Source organism: Phaenicophaeus curvirostris, chromosome 5, assembly GCF_032191515.1.
Source record: "Phaenicophaeus curvirostris isolate KB17595 chromosome 5, BPBGC_Pcur_1.0, whole genome shotgun sequence".
Classification (NCBI taxonomy): Eukaryota; Metazoa; Chordata; class Aves; order Cuculiformes; family Cuculidae; genus Phaenicophaeus; species Phaenicophaeus curvirostris.
In genome coordinates this window covers 146,010-170,225 of record NC_091396.1, presented here as the reverse complement: position 1 = coordinate 170,225, position 24,216 = coordinate 146,010, and the positions used below count along the sequence as shown (strand labels likewise).

The window sequence follows — 24,216 nt, the reverse complement described above, 5'->3', positions numbered from 1 at the left end:
ATTGATGGGTGCTGGTACTGGTACCAGTGGGTGCTGGGGGAGCAGATGGGGTGTTGTTGGGTGCCCACTGGGAGCAGGGGGGTCCCCGGTTGGTCACAGAGGGTGCTGTGGGAGCGGGGGCTGTGGGTGGGTCCCCAGTAGGGTGCCCGCTGGGTGCTGGCGGGTACTGGTGGGCACTGGTGCCGACGCTCTATGGTGCAGAACCACTGCCGCACGGCTCTGGGAGGGAACCTGGCGTCGGTGCACAGCGCGGGGCGCAACGGCGAGCTCCGCGCCCTCGCTCGCACCCATGGGTGCCGCGGGCCCTGGATCGGAGCGCGCACCGACAGAGCGGTGAGGGGCTGGGGGCTGGTTCTGGGGTGAGGGGCTGGATATGGGGGGGCTGGGGTCGGGTTAGGGGGGTGAGATGTGGGGGTTTGGGGTGTGGGGTGGGTTTTAGGGTGCTTGGAGGGGATTGGGGTGGGTTTTTAGGGTGCCGGGTGGGTGCTTGGGCGGGGTTGGGGCAGGTTTTTGGGGTGCCAGGTGGGTTTTTAGGGTGCTTGGTGGGGGGTTGAGGTGGGTTTTGGGGTACCAGGTGGGTTTTTAGGGTGCTTGGGGGGGGGGGTTGGGGGGGGTTGGGGTGTCAGGCACAGAGCACCCTGCACAGCTCGGGAACTGGTCGTCGCACTGGGAGGACGGGAGCACCTGGAACTACGCAAACTGGGGCCTCGGACAGCCCTGGCACCTCATCCCCACCTGCACCACACTCAGGACCAGAGGTGAGGGACTGGGGGAACTGGGGGAACTGGGGCGGGGGCACAGGGCAGTGGGACTACACTGGGCTATTGGGCGCACTGGGAGGGAGCAGGGAGGGGGCACTGGGAGGCACACAGGGCACTGGGGGCACTGGGGACACTGGGAGGGGGGCACGGGGCACTAGGAAGGAGCACAGGGTGGGGGCAGAGGGCACTGGGGGCACTGGGAAGGGGGACTGGGAGGGTCACTGGTGACACTGGTGTCACGGCCCCCCCAACGCTGCCCCCCAGATGGGATCTGGCAGAGCCACCCCTGCCTGGAGCTGCGCCCGTTCATCTGCGAGTATTGAGGGGCCCCGACGCCTCCCCAGTAAAACCAGTGCTGCCTGAGCCCCGTGTCCGTGTGTGCCGGGAGGGGGGCTGAGCCCCAGCCCCACAGCAGCCACCGGGAATCCCAGTGGCCGGGGGACGGGAGGCACTGGGAGGGGGCAACGGGCACTGGGGAGGAGCCCAGGACTCTGGGAGGGGGTAATGGAAGGGCAGGGGGACACTGGGGACTCTGGGAGGGGGGCCAAGGCGCTGGGGGGAGGCAGTTGGAGTACTGGGAGGGAGCAATGGAAGGGGCAGTGGGGTCACTGGGAGGGGGCAGTGGACGGAGTAATGGGGGCACTGGGGAAGGACAGTGGGAGGGGGCACTGGGAAGGGAACTGGACACTGGGAGGGGGCACTGGGAAGGGTACTGGACACTGGGAGGGGGCACTGGGAAGGGTACTGGACACTGGGAGGGGGCACTGGGAGAAGCAGCACAGCAAGCCGAGGGGGGCAAGCTTTATTCCCCACCCCAGTCGCCCCCACCAGCCCAGCACCCTCTGCCCCATGGATCCGTGGGGCTCAGTGGGGCTCAGTGGGGCGCGGGGGGCTCGGCCAGGGGGGTCCCGGCCGCCTCCAGCTCCTTGGCCCGACGGCGGCACTCGCGGGCCACGACCACGGGGCTGACGAAGGCCACGAGCACCACGGCCACCATCGCCACGTTCACCTGCGGGGGGGACACCGTGTGGGGCAGGGGCACGGTCTGCCCCACAGCCGCCCCCGTCTCCCAGGGCGGGACCCCAACCCCGTGGGGCAGGACCCCATCGCTCCCTAGAGCACGACCCCCGCTGCTCCCCACGGGGCAGGACCCCCATCTCTCCCCACGGGGCAGGACCCCCATCCCTCCCCACGGGGCAGGACCCCCATCCCTTCCCACGGGGCAGGACCCTCATCTCTCCCCATGGGGCAGGACCCCCGTCCCTCCGTGGGGCGTCACTCACGTAGAAGGGGTCCTGGCGCAGGGGCCCGCGCACCAGGGCGAGGCACGGGTACTGCAGCAGGGCCACCAGCGCCGACAGCGCCATGGCCAGCCCGTACAGCTTCCCGAAGTGCTGCGGGGGGAACCTGGACCCACGGCGCCACGTCACCCACGGACCCAGCCCCACGGCCCTGACAGCCCACGTCACCCACAGACCCAACTCCACAGCCCCAGCACCCCAAATCACCCATGGACCCAACCCCACAGCCCCAGCCCCACAGCCCTGACACCCCGCGTCACCCATGGACCCAACCCCACAGCTCCAGCACCCCACATCACCTCAAAACTCCCACACACCCAAACCCCACCACCTCGACACCTTGTCCTCTGCCACCCCACATCACCCTGTGCCCTGTACCCTGACACCCCACAGCCACAACGCCTCGTCCCCTGCATCGCCCCACATCCCAACAACCCCTCACACCCCACAACCCCAACACCTCATCCCCTGCACCCTCGCACCCCAAACCCAACAAACCTCAACCCCAGTGCCGTCCCCCACCACCCCCATGATGACCCCACCACCACCCCCAAGTGCTGCCGCCCCCGACCGCGGGACTCACGCGATGGCCAGGAAGGCGGCGTTGCCGCCGTAGAGGAACGAGCGGCTCACCACCTGCAGCACGAAGGTGGCGAACTGGACGGGCAGCACCGGCACGGCCGCGCACACCGAGAAGAGCACACACTGCACCACGGTCACCGTCAGCGACAGCACCGACGCCTGCAGGTCCGCCAGCGCCGCCAGGGCTCCTGCGGGGACACAGGGGGACGTGGGCGTGGAGGGGTCAGTGGTGATGGGAATGTGGACATGGAGGTGGAGGAGTTGGGGATGGTGGGGATGTGGCCATGGTCACGGAGGGGATGGCAGTGGTGGGGACATGGACGTGGAGGCTGAGGGGAAACCTCATCGCTCTCTCCAATTCCCTGAGAGGAGGTTGTGGAGAGGAGGGAGCTGGGCTCTTCTCCCAAGGGACAGGGCACAGGACGAGAGGGAATGGCCTCAAGCTCCACCAGGGGAGGGTCAGGCTGGACAGCAGGAAAAAATTTTTCAGAGAAAGGGTGATTGGGCAGTGTCCGAGGCTGCCCAGGGAGGGGGTTGAGTCCCCTTCCCTGGAGGGGTTTAAGGGATGGGTGGACGAGGCGCTGAGGGACATGGGTTAGTGATTGATGGGAATGGTTGGACTCGGTGATCCGGTGGGTCTCTTCCAACCTGGTGATTCTGTGATTCTATGAGGGCTCAGGGATGGTGAGGACATGGCCGTGCATGTGGGTAGGAAGGGATGCTGGGTACGTGGCCATGGAGGGGATGGTGGGGATGTGGCCATGGAGGGAGTAAGGCACGGCGGGGCTGTGGCTATCGGCATGGAAGGGTCAGGGATGGTGGGGACGTGGCCGCGGGATGAGGCTGCGTTGGCGCCCCAGCCGCGGGGTCAGCACCAGCTCTGCGCGTACCCTCAGGCCGCGGCCCCTTGCCCCGCTTGTGCCGGTCGAGGATGAGCCCGTTCCAGGGCGCGCAGAGGACGCCGCAGAGCTGGGTGAAGGCGAAGGCGTTGGTGTAGGTGCTCACTGCGGGGGGACGGTGTCAGCGGGGCTTGGGGGACCCCGTGATCCCCCCTCAGCCCGGGCCGTACCGAGGCGCTGGTCGCCGCGCGCCAAGTGGTCCAGGAGCGGGTTCAGCGTGCCGATGAACAGGTAGTGCCGCAGCTGCATGGCCGACAGCCACAGCACGTGCCAGGCGAACAGCGCCGAGCGCACGCAGGCCCAGAACGGGGGCGCACCTTGGGGGGGGGGGGGGGGGGCAGAGGGGGTCACACCAAGCGCAGGCCCCGCCCACCGAGCCACAAACCACGCCCACCGAGCTCAAGCCCCGCCCATCGGATATGTTAGTCCCGCCCACCGCGAACCACGTGATCCCATAAGCCCCGCCCACCAATCTCAGGCCCCGCCCCGAGCCATAAACAACACCCACTGCGCTCAAGCTCCGCCCACCGCGCACAGAAGCCACGCCCATCGCTCCGCGGGCCCCGCCCACCGCGCCTATCGTAACCCCACAAGCCCCGCCCACCGAATCATAAGCCACGCCCACTGGGCTCAAGCCCCGCCCACCACACCTCCAATCTCCCTCCACAAACCCCGCCCACCAATCGCAGGCACCGTCCATTGAGCCACAAACCACGCCCACTTTGTTCAAGCCCCGCCCACCGCACATAAGCCCCGCCCATCGCTCCACTGGCCACGCCCACCGCGCCTCCCTTATCCCCCACAAGCCCCGCCCACCAATCTCAGGCCCCGCCCACGGCGCTTCCCGCCCTCGCCAGTCGCGCGCTTCCCGCCCTCTCCCGGCGCGCGCTTCCCGCCCTCTCCCGCCGCGCGCCTCCCGCCCCCCCCGCCCTCACCGCCCTCACCGCCCTCACCGCCCGGCGCGCGCGGCTCCGCCGTCCCCGTCTCCCCGGTCGCGCGCTCCTCCTCGTGCGTGCGGTACGAGCGGGAGCGGCCCGGGCACCGCGCCCTGCGGGCCCCGTCACCGACCCGCGGGGGGGGGGGCGGGGAGGGAACCCGCCGAGCGCCCCGAGCACGGGACCCGCCAACCAACCACGGGAGGGGACCCACCGCCGCCCACGGGACCAGCCACCCCGATCACGGGAACCAGCAACCACCCCCAGAACTGGAACCACCAACCACCCCAGAAGAGGAACCACCAACCACCCTCAGAACTGGAACCACCAACCACCCTCAGAATTGGAACCACCAACCACCCCAGGACTGGAACCACCAACCACCCCCAGGACAGGAACCACCAACCGCCCCAGAACTGGAAACTCCAACTGCCCCCAGAACTGGAACCACCAACCACCCCAGAAGTGGAACCACCAACCACCCCAGGACAGGAACCACCAACCACCCTCAGAATTGGAACCACCAACCACCCCAGAACTGGAACCACCAACCACCCCAGGACTGGAAACTCCAACTGCCCCAGGACTGGAACCACCAACCACCCCCAGAAGTAGAACCTCCACCCCCAGAACTGGAAACTCCAACTGCCCTCAGAACTGGAACCACCAACTACCCCAGGACAAAAACTACCAACCAGCCCAGGATGGGAACCACCAACCACCCCAGGACAGGCACCCCCACCAGCGCTGTTCCCACCACCCCACCACCATCACGCCCCCCACGGATGTGTCCCCCCCGCCAGCGCGGGTGCCCCCGTACCCGTAGTCGTAGCCGGGGGGCAGGGGGTAGGGGATGCGGGAGCGGGGCAGGAGGAAGAAGGTGCGGAGCAGGTGCCAGGCGCTGCAGGCCGCCATGAAGAGGAACATGGTGCGCAGGGTCAGCCCGCGCTCGTACAGCACCTGGGGATGGCGGCGGCTGACACCGGGGCACGGCGGCCACCCAGCACCACCCCAGCCCAGACACGTCCCCAACTGTCTGTCCTGGGCTACAGCACAGATGTGGCCCAGATGTGTCCCCAGCTGTGCCTCTGGCTGCATCCCAGCACCAGCCCAGATGTGTCCCCAGCTGTGTCCCTGGCCGTGGCCCAGATGTGCCCCCTCCAGGCCCCTCCGTGCCCACCTTGATGATGAGGAAGGTGGCGGAGGAGGAGTCGAAGGCGCCGTTGTAGAGGGTGATGATGATGGAGCGGTGCCTCCCGAAAAGGTTCCCCACCTGGCACCCGCAGACCCCCCCATGCAGTCAGGACCCTCCTCTCAACATCAAGGACCCCCCAATGCCATCAGAGACCCCTCCTCATTATCAGGCCCCACCCAACACCATCATTCCCCCACCCCAGCACTGTCAGAGACACCTCCTCACCATCAGGGCCCCCCCCCAGTGATGTCAGGGTCCGCCCCCTGCACTCAGAGCCCCCCGACACCATCAAGACCCCCCCCTTTCACCGTCAGACCCCCCTGCCATGGCCCCCAGCCCCCGGGGTACCCACCTACCTGCATGTTGGTGAGGATGAGGAGGATGCCGCCCACCGAGAGCATGGACATGGCCGGGAAGAGCAGCAGCGCCAGCGCTGGGGACACGGGGTGAGTGGGGGTCCGGGGGTCCCCAGTGGGTGCCCCCCCCCCCATGGCCGCAGCATCTCACCTGGGGTGGAGAAGGCGACGAGCAGGGCTCCGCCGGTGTAGAGGGAGCTGAGGGGACAGTGGGGACACAGGGGGGCTGGGGGAGAAGCCGGGACCCCCCTGCGCCCACAGCATCCTGGTACCTCGCGGGTGTCCCCCCCGGGGTGAGGGACAAGGGGCCACGGGGGCTGGGGACATTGGGGAGGGAAATGGAGATACTGGGGAGACGTGGGGATGAACGGGGTACCTGGGGGCAAGGAGGGAATATAGAGACACTGGGGAGACCTGAGAGTGAATGGGGGGGCTGGGGGCAATGGGGGGAAGGGGCCGAGGATACTGGGGAGCCCTGGGAGCAATAGAGGGGCTGGGGGAAACGGGGAGGGTGGGGGTCAGGGACACTGGGGACACCTGGGGGAAATGGGGACACTGGGTAGACCTGAGGGCATGTTGGGGAGGGAAGTTGGGGTCATGGGACGTTCTGGAGGGGACACTTAGAGAGGGGGGGACACAGGCGCCAGGGTGGGGGTGGGCTCTGCCCGTGCAGCGCCCCAAACCAGCACCCCGGGCTGACCGGGGGAGTGACCGGGTCCCCCCCAACAGGGCTGCCCCCCCCAGCCCTGCCTGCCCCACCCTGCCTGGCTGCCCTGATAACACCCCCCCGCAGCCCCAGCACCCCGAAAACATCCCCCCCAGCACCCAGGGGTGGCCCCCACCTGCCCCCTAAGCACCTGGGGTGCCCCCCACCTGTCCCCCCAGCACCCAGGGGTGCCCCCTGCCCCCCTCACATGGCGATGAGGCGGGCAACGGTGGTGCCGAAGCGATCGAAGATGAAGCCCATGGGGAAGGTCATGAAGTTGTTCATGAAGGAGCCGATGGTGAAGACCAGGGAGAACTGCTCATCCTGGAGGCCACAGTCTGGGGGGGCATCAGCGGGGACAGGGGGACACGGGGCAGGGGCGACACAGGACAGCAGGGACATGGGAAGGGGGACGGGGGGACAGGGGAACAGGGGGTCAGAGGGCATCACAGAGGATCAGGACAGTGGGGACACAGGGCATCAGGAGGATGGAGACATGGGGACAGAGGGGACACAGGGCACCACAGTGCATCCAGACAGCAGGGACAGGGGGGACGCGGGGAGAGCAGACACAGGCGTGGGGACCCCAAGGCATGGGGACAGTGGGGACACGGGGATGAGAGGGAGCCTGGGCACCCGGCAGTGGGGACACAGGGCGCTCAGGACAGGGACACACGGTGGGGGCCGGTGGCCGTGGCCGGTACCCGTCAGGGTGCGGTTGGCGCTGGGCTCAGGGGTGGCCTGGCAGAGGTCCTCGAAGTAGCCCAGCTCCTTGAGGACGAAGACGAGCGAGGCCCAGCCGAAGATGACGCCGCAGAAGATGCCGCACTCGATCAGCCCCGACAGGAAGGTGCCCAGGCGCTTGGCCAGCCCCGCGCCCCCCATGGCACCGGCACGGCGCCCACCGGGGCGTCACCGCCTGCGGGACCAACGCCGGGGGTCACGGTCTGCACGGCGACCCTGGCGACCAGCACGATGGCACCACCGGCACCCAGCGCGGTGGCACCCACAGAGCGGCACCTTGGCACCCACCGGCACCGAGGATGGTGACACCCCAGCACCGCCGGCACCTCCACGATGACACCCCTGGCACCCACACGGTGACATCCCGGTACCCAACCGGCACCCAGCGCGGGGGCAGCCCTGGCACGCCCGGCACCCAGCGCGGGGGCTCGCGGGGGGCACGTGGCCACCCGGACAAAGGCCACTGTGTCCCCGCTCTGCCCCTTGTCCCTGTCTGCCCGCGGCTGAACCCGTTCCATCCCCTGACCCCGGGCGCAGGCAAGGACCCAGCGGGCAGAGCGGGCCCCGCACACGCGTGCACACAGGCGAGCACACGCGTGCACATGTTCCTGCTGTGCACACACACGCTCTGAGTGTGCTCAGGTGCAGGTGCATGTGCTTACATGCATGAACATGGGCTTCCAAACATGCACACGCATGCAGACAAGCTGACAAGCGTGCTCACACGTGTGCACATGTTTACATGAGTGCATGCGTGCTCACACGTGTGCTCGCACTGGCACATGGGCTCACACATGCACTCACACGCATGCAGCCATGCTGGCACACATGCATGCGAGCTTACATGTGTGCACACATGCAGGCACACATACTCAGACTCAGATGGGTACATCCATGTTCACGTGTGTTTACATGAGTGCACACACACTCACAAGCATGCACAGGTGCACACACACTCGTGCAAGCTTGCTCACGAGTCTGCTCGCACGCACGCAGACATGCCCCACGTGTATATGTGTGCACACATGCTCACAACCGTGCTCACATGCATGTTTACATGCATGCACCCATGCTCACATGTATACAGATGCTGCCACACATGCACACGCGTGCACACGCATGCACACGCTCTCCTAAGCATGCACACACGCATGCACACGCGTGCCCCTGTGCCGGACCCCCCCGTGCACCCCCACCCACCTGCCGAGGCCTTTCTGCCGCCGCTGCCGCGGAGTTTGGACCCTGGCACGGGGTGCCGGGCGCGCGCTGCACCGCACACGCCACACACCCCGCACCCACCAATCGGGGAGCACCCGTGGGTCCCCCCCGCGCCAGGACTCCCCCCACCGCCACCTTATCTCCCCGCGCCAGCAGTGCCAGCGCCCCGGCACCGCCCCGCACAGCCCCGCAGCACAGCCCTGGGGACCTGGCACCCCCACCTGGGGACACCAGCACAGCAGCTGGGAGTGGTGGCACAGGGTCAGGGGCCTGGCACCCCCCTCTAGGGGACAATGGCACCCCCATGGGACCTGGCACAGCCCCTGGGGACACCGACACTCTGCCTGGCACCCGCCTTTGGGGACACTGTCCCGCTGCCAAGGCCTGGGACGTGCGCGGGGACACTGGCACCCCAGAGGGAAGCTGGCACCCTCCCTGGGCATGCTGCCGGGGGACCTGGCACACCCTGGGGACGCTGGCGTGGGGCCTGGCCCCTGGGACGTGCCCTGGGGACAATGGCACCCGCCTTGGGGAACTGGAGCCCTGCGGGGGACCTGGCGCAGCCCCGGGGCCGCTGGCACCTCGCCGGGAGCCCTGGCAACCCCCTTGGGAACAGTGGCAGCTCCCTTGGGAACACCAGCGCGCTGCCAGGGCCACTGGGACACGCACTGGGGACAATGGCACTGTCTTGGGGACCTGGCACAGTCTCTGGGGATGCTGCCACCTCCCCTGGGGACGCCAGCACGCTGCCAGGGGCCCTGGTGTGTGCCCTGGGGACAATGGTGCTGCCCGTTTGGGGACACCAGTACCCCTCCCAGGGCCCTGTCAGCCCCAGGGAAGCCAGCACCCCCCTTTGGGGACACCGGCACCCTCCTGGGGACAGCAGCTCGCTGCTAATAACCCTGGGACGTGCACTGGGGACAATGGCACCCACTTTGGGGACACTGGCATGGGGCCAGGGCCCTGGGACATGCACTGGGGACCCTGGCATAGTCTCGGGGACAATAGCTCGCTGCCGGGGACCTGGGACCACCCTTGGGGACGCTGGCACCCGCTGGGACCCTGGCAGAGCCCCAGGGGAGGTGCCAGTCCCTGCGTCCCCCTGGGACGCTGTCAGGGCCCAGGGGACACCAGCACCTGCCGGGGCCCTGGGGACACCGGCCCGCTGCCCGGGGACGCTGGCAGCGCCTTGGGGACCCGCCACCCCCGGGGACCCTCCTGCTGCCCTGGGGACACTGCCACCCCCGAGGGGACAATGACACCCCCGAGGGGACCCCAGCCTGGCCCCAGGGGACCTGGCATGTGGCCGGGGACTGTGACATGAGCCCTGGGGACACTGCCACCCCCAGGGACCCCCCTGAAGACAGCATCACCCCTTGGGGACACTGCCACTGCCCCGGGGACCCCATCCCGGACCCAGGGACCCAGGCACACGGCTGGGGACCCGGACATGTGCCCTAGGGACACTGCCAGCCCCGGGGACCACCCTGCCGCCCTGGGGACACTGCCACCTCCTCAGGGACCCCCCCTGCCACCCTCCTGGGGGGCTGTGACACCCAAGGGACCCCACTGCCACCCTGGGGACAGCACCACCTCCCCGGGGGACACTGTCACCCCCCCTGGGGACCCCATCCCGGCCCCAGGGACCCAAGCATATGGCTGGGGACCGCGACACGTGTGCTGGGGACATGGCCACCCTGGGGACACCGCCAGCCCTGGGGACATCATCACCCCCAGGACAGCCTGGGGACACCCCCATCCCCCTCGGGGACCTCACTGCCACCCTGATAACCCCCCTGCCGCCCCCCAGGGACCCCTTCCCGGCCTCACCTCGTGTCCCCTGTCCCCGTGTCCCCTGGCCAGTAATGGCCGGTAATGAGACTTCATTAGTGCTGGCGGGTAAAGATTAACGGGGGGGGGGGGGGCATTTGCCGCTGAGCCACGTGGGTGTGTGTCCTGTCCTACTGGTCATCACAGGCCACACTGGTGTGTCCCAGCCGTACTGGTCACCCCAAGCCACACTTGTCACCCCAAGCCATACTGGTGTGTCCCAGCCGTACTGGTCACCCCAAGCCACACTGGTCACCCCAAGCCACACTGGTGTGTCCCAGCCGTACTGGTCACCCCAAGCCACACTTGTCACCCCAAGCCATACTGGTGTGTCCCAGCCGTACTGGTCACCCCAAGCCACACTGGTCACCCCAAGCCATACTGCTGTGTCCCAGCCATACTGGTCACCCCAAGCCCCACTGGGGCGCCCCCAGCGTGGGTCGTGGGGCAGGGGCAGAGCCTGTGCCCCACAGAGCCGGGGCAGACAGAGCCCCCAGCCCCCCAGCTCGCGGCCCCCCAGCCCACGGGCCCCGCACAGCCGCACGGGTCGAGCTGCAGAGCCCAAACGCCGCAGCTCACGGCCCCCCCGGCCCCCCCGCTCCCTCCCAGCCCCCCGGCCCCGTCCCCAGCCCCCCGGCCCCGCTCCGCCCCGGCCCCGCGAGCTGCTCACCGGGCGGGGAGCGGAGGGTCCGGCCGCGGCTCCTGCCGGGGCTCCGGGGGACGGGGCGAGGGGGGAGGGGAGGGGCCGTCCCTGCCGAGACCCCGCCCCGCGGCGTCACCCCGGCCACCCGCGTCCTCCCCGGGATCCCCCCGTGCCCCCTCTCGGGATCCCCCCCTGCCCCCCTGTGTCCCCCCTGTGTCCCCTGATGCCACCCATGGGTGCATCGCCCCTCACCACCCACCCCCGTGCCCCACGTGTCACTCCTGTGCCCCCCATGTTACCCCTGAGCCCCCCTCCAAGCTGTCTCCAGGTGCTCCCTCTCTCACCTGGTGTCCCTGAGGTGTTCACCGGATGGGGCCACCACCTGGCCCCCCCGGGCCACCACCGGCCGCCACTGGGCCACCCTGCGATCACCTTTGACCCACACTGGGCCACCCCTGGGTCTGTCTCATGGTGTCACCTCCTGCACCACCTCTGGGCCACCCTTGGGTCAGTCTTGGTCCCCTCTTGAACCACCCCTAGGCCACCTCTGGGTCACCCAATGCCACCTCCTTGGCCCCCCTTGAGCCTCCCGTGGGTCAACATCGAATCCCCCCTGGGCCACCTTTGAATCGTCCTTAGGCCTCCTCGTGCCACCCCCACCGGGCCCCGTGCACCCCACGTGTTCCCCCGCTGGTGGCTCTGCCCGCTCACGCCCGCTGCCGTCCCTGCCCTGGGCCTGTTGTCACCTGCCCATCCCTGGCATCTGCCCCACCGCCTGCCTGGCCCCGTGCCCCCCGCCCCTCCCATCACCTCTCCTCGGTGCCCGTCACTGCGCTCTTCTATCCGTACGTCTGTCCTCCTGTTGCCCCACCCACCCATCCATCAGTGCCTGCGGGTGCCCAGCCTGCTCCCACCACTCCCACCCCTCCAGGCAGCCCCTTGTCTGTCTGTCCGTCACCCATCTGTCTGTCCATCACCCATCCATCTGTCCCTTACCCGTCTGTCCATCACCCATCCATCTGTCCCTCACCCATCTGTCCCTCACCCTTCCATCTGTCCATCACCCATCTGTCTGTCCATCAACCATCTCTGTCTGTCTCCCGTCCATCTGCCCATCAACAATCCATCTGTTTGTCACCCATCTTACCGGTTCATCTGTCCATCGCCATCCACGCATCTTCCTCTCCAGCTGTTCTCCACCCATCTGTCTGTCCATCCATCCTCTACAGCTCTTCTGCACCCATCCATCCATCTTCCTTTCCAGCTGTTCTCCACCTGTCTGTCCAACCATCCATCATTCTCTCCAGCTGTTCCCTACCCATCTATTCATTCATTCTCCTCTCCAGCTGCCCTCCTGTCCTCCATCCATCCATCCGTCCATCCATTCTGCTCTCCAGCTTTTCTCCATCCATCTGTCCATCCATCCATCCATCCTCTCCCCACTCTCCAATGTCCTTCACCCATATGCCCGTCCATCCTCCTCTCCAGATGTTCTCCACCCGTCCATCCTTCCACCCATCCCTTCATGGTCTCCACCACTCGGGCCTGCCTGGACCCACCAGGTCCCTCTGCCCCCCAGGTTCCCCTCAGCGGGGGGGCACAGCCCCACTGGTGGGTCCATCCGCGCCGCAGCCCCCTCCCCACACAGCCCCCCACCCTGGCTCGGCTCCTGCGGCTGTGGGCCGGTACCGGGGAGGCGGGGGGCACCGGCGGAGCGCGGAGCGGATGGCGGCCCCTGACTCAGTCCCGCGCCGCCCACGCCCCCTCCCACGCGTGCCCGCCGCGCCTGCCGCGCCAGCTTGTGGTATTTCGCTCGCCGGGAGCCGCGCCGGAGACGCTGCCGCAAACACGGAGCCGGTGCCAGCTTCGCCGCCGCAGCCTGGAGCGGCCACGCGAGCCCCTCCCGAGCCCCGCGGGGGGGAGCCGGGACCGGCCCCAGGGGCGCGGGGGGCTCAGCACCGCGGGTTCAGCACCGCGGACAGCGCCGGGTCCGCACCTCGGACAGCGCCGCGGTCCCGCGTGGGCGTGGGGCGCTCAGACCGGGGCAGCGCTGGTTCAGCACCGCGGACAGCGCCCGTTCAGCACCTCGGACAGCGCCGCGGTCCCGCGTGGGCGTGGGGCGCTGGGGGTCCCGCCTAAGGGGCAGCGAGGGAGGCAGCGAGACCCCCGCGTGCCCGGCGCTCACAGACCCACCTCACCACCCCGTGTCACCAGTGGGGTCACTCAGCCTCACCCGTGCCCCTAGTGGGGGCACCCGCGCACACACCCCTCACCCCCAGTGGGGGCACACACCCCCTCCAGGACCACGGTGGGGGCCCGCACCCCTTCCCTGCCCCCCAAGAGCTCCTTACTCCGTCCCCAGTAGTGTCCCACAACGGCACCCACGTCCCCCGTGGGGTCACACAGCAGCACCCACGTCCCCCGTGGGGTCGCCCACCGTCCCCTCGTCACCACAGGGGGAGCACCCGGCCACCCCTGCACCCCTAGTGCCCCCCCATCCCCTGCGGGGTCGCCGCTGTGGGTCCCACAGCGCCTCCCCCGTGGGCACATTCCTCCTGCCTTAGAGGGGCACCCACTGCACCCCATCCCCCGCGGGGACCCCGCCGTGGGCACCTCCCCCGTGGGCACCACTCGCTACGTCCCCGCGGGGTCACCACCCACCGCCCCCCATCCCCAGTGGGGTCACCCACCGCCCCCCCAACTCCCAATGGGGTCCCCTCTGTGAGTCCCGCGGCGCCTCAGCCCCCCTTGTCACCGGCGGGGTCCCCCTCCCGCCGCTCCTCGTTCCCGGTGAGGTCCCCGCGGTGGCTCCCGCGGCGCCTTCCCCTCGGGCACCCCCATTCCCTCCCCCCCAGCTCCGTGTCCCGCGTGGGGCGGTCCCGGCGCGGGAGGGGTTAACGGGCGGGGGGGCGGGGGGGCGGGGCGAGGCCGCCCCGGGATAAGGCGGGGAGCGCGGAGCCCACGGAGCCGCGGGAGCGCCGAGCCCACCCGTGTCCGTACCCCCCCCCGAGCCATGCGGGGCGGCGCGGGGGGCGACGGGGCCCAGCAGCCCCCCCGGCACCGGCCATGACCCCCCCGTGACCGGCCCCGCCATGCGCCCCGCGGCTCGGGACCTGCCCCCAGGTACGGGGGGACGCGCGGGGGGACCCCACGGGGGGCTCGGAGCGGGCTCGGGGCGCCCCGGGGGACGGAGGGAGCCCCGGGAACGGGGGGTGTCCCCGCGACCCATGCGTGCCCCGCGCCCCCTCCCCCGCCCGGCGTGGGGGTCCCGCGACCCCCGGGGAGCCCCGCGCGACCCCCACCCCAGGCCGGGGTCCCCGGGACCCTCCCCGCGCGGCTCGGGTGGGACAGCCCGGAGTGGGGTCCCCAGCCCGGGGAAGCGGCACTTGCCACCCGCGGGTGTCCCCGGTGCCCCCCATCCCGCCCTGGGGGCGCCCCACGACCCACGGGGTCCCCAGCGCCGCCCCACGACCCCCGCCCCGGGCTGGGGGTGCCCCGCGAGGCACAGGGGTGCAAAGCTCAGAGTGGGGGTCCCCGGTGCCGCCACCCCACGACCCTCAGCCTGGTGTGGGGGGACCCACGAGGGTCCCCAGTTTCACCCCATCCCGGCGCAGGGGAGCCCCCAGCGCAAGGGGGTCCCCAGTGCCAGCACCCCACGACCCCCACCCTCGCACAGGGGCACCCCCCAACCAACTGGGGTCCTCAGTGTCCCCCCCATCCTCACGTTGGGTCGCCTCGGAATGCACGGGGGTCCCCAACGCCACCACCCTCGACCCCCCCATCTTGGTGTCAGGGTACCCCACGACCCACTGGGGTCCCCAATATCACCCTATCGTGGCATAGGGGCACCCCACGACCCAGTGGGGTCCCCAATATCACCCTATCCCGGCATAGGAGCACCCCCCAACTCACGGGGGACCCCAATTCCACTCTTCTCCCTCCATTCCAGCACTGGGGAGGGGTCCTGGCGTGACCCATAGGGTGCTGTGAAATTGGGGGGGGGGGGGGGGGGCAGCAGGATGAGGAAGGGGAGGGGGGTCGATATGGTTAATTGGGGAGGGGGGGGCGGATAAAAATGCTCAGGAATGGGTGACTTCAGCTCCCAAACTGACTCAGCCCGCGGCGAGGGGGAGTGACAGATGGGACGCGGGTGGGGGGTGCAGGGGGGGGGGGTTGTGGGGTGTGGAATAAGTGGGGGGGGGGGCGCTGTGCATCTGTGCTGGACGCCTCCGTGGGTGGGGGAAAAAGAGCTGGGGGAGGGGGGGGCTGTGGACCCCCCCCCCCAATGCACCTATCGGTGCATTGGGGGGGGGTCCACAGCCCCCCCCTCCCCACCAAAGAGCATCCACGCATCCCCCGGGCGTGGGGCCAAGCGGTTGAATTATGGATGAAGCTCTCGGGTTGCAGCCGCTTTGGGGAGGGAAAGGAGGGGGGGGGGGGTGGGAAGGAAGGAAAAAGGAGGAGGGGGTGTGGGGAGGAGGAGGTGGGGGGATGGACATGGGAAGAGAAGGGAGGAGGGGGGGGAAGAAGCAGGGAAAGCGTCAGCCCCGCTCCCACGCGGACCCCGCCCCGCACGTGGCAGAGGGGGGGGGGCACACGTGGAGGGAGGGGGGGGTCGTTGGGGGTCCCGGAGTTGTGAGGAGTAGGGGGTCTTGGGGGTGTGCGGTTAAGTCGAGGGGTCCTAGGGGTGTAAGGCATGGGGGGATGCTGGGGGGCGCGTGGTTGAGTGGAGTGGGGGGTCCTGGGGGTGTCTGGGTCGGTTAGGAGGGTTCCTGGGGGTGCGTGGTGCGTCCTGGGGGACCCCGGGTGCAGGGTTAGCTCTGGGGTGGAGGGGTGCAGCCTCTCGGGGGTCCCTTAGAGGCAGTCAGGGCTCTGGGGGTCCCAGAGGATCGTGGCCCCGGGGGTGTCGCAGCCTCTCGAGGGTCCCTGGGGGCAGGCAGGGGATCCCAGGGGAGCTTGGCTCCATGGGGTGCGGATGGTGCCACAGGGCAGCGTGGTCCTGGGGGTCTTCGGGGAGCCCCTGTGGGGCTGGGGGCTGCTGGAGGTGCCCAGCCCAGCAGGGTGGGCTTGGTGCTGGGGGGCTGCTGGGCCTCGCGGGTGGACACGGTCCTGAGCGGCTCCCGGGCACCGTGGGCGCACGAGGTGGACGCGGCCACGAGTTGTTCCTGGGGCACCACGTCCTTACGGGGTGGGCACAGTCCTGAGCGGCTCCAGTGGCCGCGCGGGATGGTCCCGGGGAGCTCCTGGGCACCGTGGGGCTCCCTGGGGCGCGGATCCCGGGGTGGGCAGGGAGGGTCGCGGGGGCGGCGGGCGCCGGGGCCGTGTCGGGGCGCCCCCCGCCGATGCCCCCCGCTGACGCCCCCTGTGCCCGCAGGCGGGCGCCTGGCGGCCCTGCTGCTGGCGGCGCTGGCGTGGGTGCCCGGCGGGGCCACCGCCTGCCCCGCGCTCTGCACCTGCTACGTCTCGCCGCCCACCGTCAGCTGCCAGGCCAACAACTTCTCCTCGGTGCCCGCGGGGCTCCCGCCCGGCGCCCGCCGCCTCTTCCTGCAGAACAACGTCATCGGGGCGCTGCGGGCGGGCACCTTCGGGCCCAGCACCGTCACCCTCTGGCTCTACTCCAACAACATCTCCTCCATCCAGCCGGGCACCTTCCGACACCTGCCCGCCCTGGAGGAGCTCGACCTGGGTGACAACCCGCACCTCCGCGTCCTGGCGCCCGACACCTTCCACGGCCTCCGGCGCCTCCAGGCCCTGCACCTCTACCGGTGCCAGCTGGCCAGCCTGCCCAGCGCCATCTTCCGCGGCCTCCACAGCCTCCAGTACCTCTACCTGCAAGAGAACGGGCTGCTCTACCTCCAGGTCCGCCTGCAGGGCGTGGGAAGGGGGCTGGGCTGGGTGGGTGACGGGTGACGGTCATGGAAAGGGACCCAGGAAGGGTGACGGGTGACAACGGTGGCGTAGGGACACAGCGATGGGTGATAGACATGGATCAGGTCATGGATAAGGGCAGCAAGGTAAGGACATGGGAGGCGGCTCTTGGCAATACAGGTGGGACAAGGTGTTGAGTGACGCCCCTGGAGCAGGGATGTGGGAAGGGTGATAGACATGGATCAGATCATGGATAAGAGCAGCAGGATAAGGACACGGAAGGAGGCTCTTGGCAATTCATGTTGGGTGATGCCCATGGAGCGGGAACATGGGGAGGGGCGATGGGTGACAACACTGGAGCAGGGACGCAGGCAATGGTGATGGATAACAGCAACGGAGGAGGGAGACAAGGAATGGTGATGGGTGATGTTCATACAAGGACCCAAGGAAGGAGGATGGGTGATGCCCATGGTGCAGGGAAGCAGTACGATGAATGTCACCAATGAAGGCGGGACACGGGGAGGAAGGGGCAGCATCGTTGGTGACCCCGGCAGGGCGGAGGAGTGTTGGCGACACACGAGACACCCCATACCCACCGCGTCTGCCCCTCTCCCGCCGCAGGACGACCTCTTTGCCGACCTGGCCAACCTGAGCCATCTCTTCCTCCACGGGAACCGCGTGCGGGTGCTGTCGGAGGGCGTCTTCCGCGGCCTGCCCAGCCTGGACCGCCTGCTGCTGCACGCCAACCGCCTGGTCGCCATCCACCGCCGCGCCTTCCGGGGCCTGGTGCGCCTCACCATCCTCTACCTGTTCAACAACAGCCTGGCGGCGCTGCCGGGGGACCCGCTGGCCGCCCTGCCCGCGCTCCAGTTCCTGCGCCTCAACGCCAACCCCTGGGCCTGCGACTGCCGCGCGCGCCCGCTCTGGGCCTGGTTCCGCCGCACGCGCGTCTCCAGCTCGCCGGTGCCGTGCGCCAGCCCCCCGCAGCGCCGCGGCACCGACCTGCGCCACCTGCGCCCGCGCGACTTCGACGCCTGCCCCGACGACGGCGACGACGAGGACGGTGACGGCGCCACCGGGGTGGCGGTGATGGGCACCCCCGGGCGAGCGCTCGGCCGCCCCGGCACGCTGCCCGCCGCGCCGCCCTCCGCCTTCTACCGCGACGGGCTGCCGCCCCACGACCTGCGTGGCCCCCAGCCCCGGCCGCCCCCGCCGTCCCGCGACTCCCGACGCCCCGACGGGGACCCCGGCTGCCCGCAGGACCCCTGCGCCCCTCCGGCCGCCGCCGCCCCCCGCGCGCCCCCCGGCCTCCTGCCCCTCCTGGCTCTGCTGCTGCCCCGGCTCTGAGGCCCCGCGGGGGCAGCGACTGCGGGGGGCGGCCAGGGGACCCCGTCCCAGCGGGAAAAGCCCCACAGAACCGCAAGGTGGGAGATTATTTATTAAAAATGGTCTTATTTTGGGAAAAACAGGGGCCTGGCTGCTGCGGGGGGGGTGGTGTCTGGCTTTCCAGGTCACCGCCTGCTGCGCCTGAAATATTGATGGACCTGCTGGGAGCGCAGCCAGGCGTGCAGGGATGGACGGATGGACGGACAGACAGGGGGGTGGACAGACAGCAAGGCCCCCTCGTAGGAGGTCAGACAGGTGTGCAGGGACGGATGAATGGACAGACAGGGGGACAGACAGACAGACGCCCCCCTCGCAGGTGGGCAGTGGGCACGCGGAGCGCGCACCACAGGCCTGGGGACCCCCCCACCCCAGGGCGCTGGCGGGGCTGGAGGGTGTCACGGGGACCACGGAGCCACCTCCAGCACCAGCTCCATCAGCCACACCTCGACCCTCAGCAGCACCGACACACACACGATCACCCACGCCAATACCAGCAGCGGCATCGCCAGCGGCACCGGCATCGCCAGCCCCGGCTCGACCCGCACGGGCACCAGCAGCACCAGCACCCGCACTGCGTCCGTTGCCGGCACCACCAGCAGCCCTGGCACCTGCATCGGCGCTGTCAGCAGCACCCACAGCATCACCAGCACCGCCACCCACACTGTCACCGTCACCCACGCCGTCACCCGCACCCTGCACAGCCTGACCCAGTTCCCCACGGGCGCCGAAGCACGGAGAGCGGGCGCCCTGCCAGGCTGCAGGCGGACAGACGGACACTGCAGGTGCCCTTCGCTGGGGCTCGGGATGTCCCTGCACCAGTGTCCCCTGCCCGCTCCTCTGTCCCTGTGGCTGTAGGTATCCAGGACCCCCAGGTGTCCTCGTGTGTCCCTGTCTGGGTGTGGGTGTCTCCTGCTTGGGGTCTGGCTCCAGAGGTTCCCCCTGCTGTGGGTCCCCGGAGTGTCCCTGTCTGTGTCCCCCTGGTCTATGTGACCCTACAGGGTCTCTGTCCATCTGTCCCTGAGTCTGGGTGTCTTGGGGTGTCCCATGTGATCCCTGACTGGGGCTGGCTGTCCCCACGCAGGAGTCACTGTCTGTCTGTCCCTGTCCTGTCTGTATGTCCTGGGGTGTCCCAGTCCTGCCCAGTCTCCCCATGTGCCCCCCTGACTCTGGAGGCTCCGGGGCCTTGTCCCTCTGCAGGGTCCCCCCCAAGGGCTGATCCCACCCTCACCGCACCCAAGATTACAAGGCGCTCAGCCCAGCTCTGCCTAATCCCGGGATTACCGGGGCTGGGCTCACCCGGGGGGGCTCCCAGGGGTCTCCCCTCACGGACACGGACTGTGGTGGCCAGGGGGCTCCCAGCAGCGCTCACGCTACCTAACACACCCCCGCAGGGGTCTGGGGGTGAAGGAGGCGCCGCAGCCATCCCAGAGACTCGGTTTTATTTTTGGGGTGCGCGGGGGGGCTCACGCGGTGCCCGAGCCCTGCTGCATGCGCTTGAGCAGCTCCTCGTCCTGCAGCGACAGCTCCGTCAGCTTCTTGCCCATCCGCTCGTGCACCTCCAGGTACTTGGCCACGCAGCGATCCAGGCACACGCTCTCGCCCTTGGACAGCTCGGCCTCCTTGTAGTGGGGGGGCACGCACTTTCGGTGGCACGCCTGGGTCATCCTGCACCGCACAGCACGCTCAGCGCCCGCCGCCCCGCACCCCCACCCACCACCCTGGGCACCCCCAGACCAGCACCTGCCGCCCAGCACCCCCAGACCAGCACCCAGCACCCTCAGACCAGCACCCGCTGCCCAGCACCCCCACCTGAACCCCAGAACCCACCACCCTGGGCACCCCCAGCCCAACACCCACCATCCTGGGCACCCCTAGACCAGCACCCACTGCCCGGCACCCCCACCTGAACCCCGGCACCCACCACCCTGGGCACCCCCAGCCCAACACCCACCGCCCAGCACCCCCAGACCAGCACCCACCAGCCTGGGCACCCCCAGACCAGCACCCAGCACCCCCAGACTGGCACCCCCACCCTGGGCACCCTGAGACCAGCACCCACCGCCCAGCACCCACAGCCCTGGGCACCCCCAGCCCGACACCCACAACCCAGCACCCCTGGGCACAGCACCCCCAAACCCCAGCACCCCCAAACCCCAGCCCCCATGGCCCTGGCACTCCCGGGTACAGCACCCACCGCCCCAGCACCCCGTGTCCCCAGACACCCCTAGAGTCCCCCTCCCCTCAGGCATCCCCGGTGCCCCCCGCTTTCCCAGGCACCCCTGGCACTCCAATTGCCTCCATCCCCTCCTGTGCCCCCCTCAGACCCCCCCCCCAAGCCCCGTGCCGTGCCTGGAGCCCCCGTAGCCCCAGTCCCCCTCCAGTGCCCCCAGCACCCCACGTCTCCCACCCATGGGCACCCCCAGCTCCCCCCGTGCCCCCCAGTTCCCACTGTGCCCCCCACCCACGGGCACCCCCAGCTCCCCTCGTGCCCCCCAGTTCTCACTGTGCCCCCCAGCTCCCCCCGTGCCCCCCACCCACGGGCACCTCCAGCACCGCCCGTGGCCCCCAGATCCCTCCGTGCCCCCAGGTCCCTCTGCGCCCCCAGACATGGGCACCCCAGCTCCCCCCGTGCCCCCCAGCTACCCCAGTGCTCCCACCCATGGGCACCTCCAGCTCCCCCAGTGTCCCCCAGCTCCCCCCGTGCCCCCCCCGCCCTGTGCCCCCCCCCCGCCCCGTGCCCCCCGGCTCCCCCGTGCGCACCGGTTGTACATGTCGGCCATCATGTCAACCTCCAGCTCGGCCGCCAACTGCTGGGCGCGCAGCGGGTCCATGTGCAGCCCCTCGGCCCGGCTCGGCTCCCCTCGGCCCCGCTCGGCTCCCCTCGGCCCCGCTCGGCTCCCCTCGGCCCCGCTCGGCTCCCCTCGGCCCCGCTCGGCCCGGTTCGGCGCCGCTCGGCTCCCGGCAGGAGTCACGTGGTCTCCCCGCCCCGCCCCCGCCGGCTGCGGCCAATGGGATCCAGGTAGGGGGCGGGGGGTCAGAGGGGCGCGTCTCGGCGCTGATTGGGCGAGGGGCGGGGCCTCGGGGGAAAGGGGTGGCGGGGGCGGGGTTAGCGCGGCGGGGGTGGGGCCAGCGCCCCCTTAGTGCCGCCCCGCAAGGCCCCGTGTCTCCGCACGAGGTGCCCGCGTACCCTGTGTCCTCCACGTCCCCCCGTGCCCCCTGACGGCCTCGTGCCCCTCGGTTCGCTTCGGTTCCGCTCGGTCAATTTGCCTCCTTGCAGCAAAATTCGCTTCCTCGCGGCTCGATTCGGCACGGGTCGGCTCCTCTCGGCCCCGTTCGGCCCCGTTCGGCCCCTCTCGGCTCCTCTCGGCTTCTTTCGGCTCCTCTCGGCTCCGCTCGGTTCCCGACAGGAGTCACGTGACGGCCGCGCCCCGCCGGCCGCGGCCAATGGGGAGGAGGCGGGGGCGGGGACAGGGACAGCCCCGCGGCCTCTGGCTGCCCTGGGTCCCCCATGTCCCCGGTGTCCACCGTGTCCCCTGATGTCTCCTCCCGTGTATCCGCGCCTCCTCACGACCCCGATGTCCCCGCGCCCCCCTGCCCGGGGTCCCCGTGTCTCCCATGTCCCCTGACGCCCCCCCCTGTGCCCCCCAGCGCCCCCATCACAGAATCCTAGAGCAGTTTGGGTTGGAAGGGACCTCAAAGTCCCTCCAGTCCCACCCCTGCCCTGGGCAGGGACACCTCCCACTGGATCAGGGGCTCCAAGCCCCATCCAGCCTGGCCTTGAACCCCTCCAGGGATGGGGCAGCCACCCCTGCTCTGGGCAGCCTGGGCCAGGGCCTCCCCACCCTCAGCGTGAAGAAATTCTTCCTAATGTCTCATCTAAATCTGCCCCGCTCCAGTTTATCCCCGTTCCCCCTCCTCCTATCGCCACAAGCCGTTATGAACAGTCCCTCTCCAGCTTTCTTGTAGCTCCTTTCAGGCCCTGGAAGGTCGCTGTAAGGTCTCCCCACAGCTTCTCTCCTCTCCTCCAGGCTGAGCCCTCCAGGCTGAGCACCCCCCGCTCCCTCAGCCTCTCCTCATATGGAAGGTTCTCCGGCCCTTGGATCATCCTCGTAGCCTCCTCTGGCCCCGCTCCAACAGCTCCATCTCCTCCTAGGCTGAGGATTCCAGAACTGGAACCCCTGGTGTCTCCCCTCCATGACCTCGTGCCCTGTCCCCCTGCCCCGCTGGGGTCCCCGTGCCCCCATGGCCCTGCTGTCCCCTCTGTCCCGCCGTGCCCCCCATGTCCCCTGGTGTCCCCCCATCCCCCCGGTGTCCCCCCAGCCCCCTGATGTCCCCCCTTGTCCCCTGATGTCCCCCAGCCCCCGGTGGCCCCCCAGCCCCCTGATGTCCCCCCTTGTCCCTGATGTCCCCCAGCCCCCCGGTGGCCCCCCAGCCCCCTGATGTCCACCTATGTCCCCTGGTGAACCCCCAGCCCCCCGGTGTCCCCCCATGTCCCCTGACATCCCCCAGCCCCCTGATGTCCCCCCATGTCCCCTGATGTCCCCCCATTCCCCTGGTGTCCCCCCAGCCCCCCCGTGTCCCCCCAGCCCCCTGATGTCCCCCAGCCCCGCAATGTCCCCCCATGTCCCCTGATGTCCCCCAGCCCCCCAGTGTCCCCCCAGCCCCGGTGTCCCCCATGTCCCCTGGTGTCCCCCAGCCCCCGGTGTCCCCCTCCGCCGGCCCCACGCGTGTCCCCGCCCGCGGGTGGCTCTGAGTGAAGGCGGCACCTGCCCCCCCCCCAATAAAAATAGCGCTGGGGGGGGGCGGGGGGGGGCAGAGGCAGCGGGAGCGGCCGGGAGGGTACGGGGTGAGGGGTCTGGGGGACACGGGGGGTAGAGGGGGGGTCGGAAAGGGGCTGGGGGTTCGGGGGGTCGAGACAGGGGTGCGGGAAGGAGGAATGGGGGGCTCGGGGGGATTGGGAGGACACAGAGGGGGAATTGGGGAGGAGGGGGGTGGCTGAGGGGTCTGAGAGGGAGTGGGGAGGGGACACGGGGTGTCAGGAGGGGGCTTTGGGGGCTCAGGTGGGAACGGGGGGGCAGAGGGGGGACACAGAGGGGCGGGAAGGGGAATGGGGAGTCCGGGGGGGCAGGCGGGGGGCACCCCAGTGACAGCCCTGTGCCCCTCCAACAGGGACCGCGGCAGCATGGAGCCCCTGGGAGACACCGAGACCCCCACCCCGGGGACCCCCACCCCGGACACCCCCGCCTCTGATACCCCCCCTCAGTCCGGGGGGGCTGGGGAAGGGGGCAGAGGGGGGGCCGAGAGCCGTGCTGGGGCGGGGGGCGACGCTGAGGAGGGGGGCGGCGATGGGAGGGGGGCTCAGGATGGAGGGGGCGATGCTGGGGGGGCTCAGGATGGGGGGGGCGATGCTGGAGGGGCTCAGGAGGGGAGAAGCGATGCCGAGGGTCTCAGGATGGGGGGGGCGATGCTGGGGGGTCTCAGGATGGAGGAGGCAATGCTGGGGGGGCTCAGGAGGGGAGAAGTGATGCTGGGGGGGCTCAGGATGGAGGGGGCGATGCTGGGGGGGCTCAGGACGCGGGGGGCGATGCTGAGGGGTCTCAGGATGCCGGGGCGATGCTGGGGGGGCTCAGGATGGAGGGGGCGATGCTGGGGGGCTCAGGATGCTGGGGGCGATGCTGAAGGGTCTCAGGACACGGGGGGCGATGCTGGGGGGTCTCAGGATGTGGGGGGCGATGCTGGAGGGGCTCAGGATGGAGGAGGCGATGCTGAGGGGGCTCAGGACGCGGGGGGCG

General features: G+C 70.0%; 4 protein-coding genes across 5 annotated transcripts in view; 1 reads left to right on the top strand and 3 right to left on the bottom strand.

Moving 5' to 3' along the window:
- The window catches only part of SSRP1 (structure specific recognition protein 1), a 30,940-nt gene extending 22,231 nt beyond the window's left edge, over positions 1 to 8,709 (bottom strand). Inside the window, exon 1 of the mRNA XM_069857155.1 lies at positions 8,694 to 8,709. The gene's annotated coding sequence lies outside the window, so the exon portion shown is untranslated. The remainder of the gene's footprint in view (positions 1 to 8,693) is intronic.
- On the bottom strand, positions 1,548 to 10,602 carry SLC43A3 (solute carrier family 43 member 3). Of its 2 annotated transcripts, none has more exons than XM_069857156.1 (13): positions 10,528 to 10,602; positions 7,440 to 7,654; positions 6,944 to 7,073; positions 6,181 to 6,227; positions 6,030 to 6,106; positions 5,659 to 5,751; positions 5,299 to 5,438; positions 4,497 to 4,591; positions 3,714 to 3,860; positions 3,535 to 3,648; positions 2,646 to 2,832; positions 2,045 to 2,168; positions 1,548 to 1,770 (listed from the first exon to the last, which is right to left on the bottom strand). In XM_069857156.1, the coding sequence occupies exons 2-13, from the start codon at positions 7,618 to 7,620 to the stop codon at positions 1,636 to 1,638; spliced, it is 1,470 nt and encodes a 489-aa protein (XP_069713257.1). In that variant the 5' UTR covers positions 7,621 to 7,654; positions 10,528 to 10,602; the 3' UTR covers positions 1,548 to 1,635. The 2 variants fall into 2 exon arrangements, with proteins under 2 accessions (XP_069713257.1, XP_069713258.1); XM_069857157.1 differs by lacking the exon at positions 10,528 to 10,602 and adding an exon at positions 8,680 to 8,703.
- Positions 10,603 to 14,102: 3,500 nt separating this feature from the next.
- RTN4RL2 (reticulon 4 receptor like 2) lies at positions 14,103 to 18,385 on the top strand. Its single transcript, XM_069856951.1, has 3 exons — positions 14,103 to 14,293; positions 16,545 to 17,029; positions 17,660 to 18,385. Exons 1-3 carry the CDS (start codon positions 14,263 to 14,265, stop codon positions 18,383 to 18,385), a joined length of 1,242 nt encoding a protein of 413 aa, XP_069713052.1. The 5' UTR covers positions 14,103 to 14,262.
- A 1,461-nt stretch (positions 18,386 to 19,846) lies between these two features.
- TIMM10 (translocase of inner mitochondrial membrane 10) lies at positions 19,847 to 21,336 on the bottom strand. Its single transcript, XM_069856950.1, has 2 exons — positions 21,185 to 21,336; positions 19,847 to 20,089 (listed from the first exon to the last, which is right to left on the bottom strand). Exons 1-2 carry the CDS (start codon positions 21,253 to 21,255, stop codon positions 19,888 to 19,890), a joined length of 273 nt encoding a protein of 90 aa, XP_069713051.1. The 5' UTR covers positions 21,256 to 21,336; the 3' UTR covers positions 19,847 to 19,887.
- Positions 21,337 to 24,216: the final 2,880 nt, after the last annotated feature.

Excerpts from the sequence above, each read along its gene's own strand:
- SLC43A3 (XM_069857156.1), bottom strand. The coding sequence starts at position 7,620 with ATGGGGGGCGCGGGGCTGGCCAAGCGCCTGGGCACCTTCCTGTCGGGG. Across the intron at positions 5,752-6,029 it reads TCATCCTCACCAACATGCAG|GTGGGGAACCTTTTCGGGAG; the intron begins GTAGGTGGGTAC and ends TGCGGGTGCCAG. Across the intron at positions 2,169-2,645 it reads GCCGCCTTCCTGGCCATCGC|GTTCCCCCCGCAGCACTTCG; the intron begins GTGAGTCCCGCG and ends CCGTGGGTCCAG.
- TIMM10 (XM_069856950.1), bottom strand. The coding sequence starts at position 21,255 with ATGGACCCGCTGCGCGCCCAGCAGTTGGCGGCCGAGCTGGAGGTTGAC. Across the intron at positions 20,090-21,184 it reads ATGGCCGACATGTACAACCG|GATGACCCAGGCGTGCCACC; the intron begins GTGCGCACGGGG and ends TGTGCGGTGCAG.
- RTN4RL2 (XM_069856951.1), top strand. The coding sequence starts at position 14,263 with ATGCGCCCCGCGGCTCGGGACCTGCCCCCAG. Across the intron at positions 14,294-16,544 it reads GGCTCGGGACCTGCCCCCAG|GCGGGCGCCTGGCGGCCCTG; the intron begins GTACGGGGGGAC and ends CTGTGCCCGCAG. Across the intron at positions 17,030-17,659 it reads ACGGGCTGCTCTACCTCCAG|GACGACCTCTTTGCCGACCT; the intron begins GTCCGCCTGCAG and ends CTCCCGCCGCAG.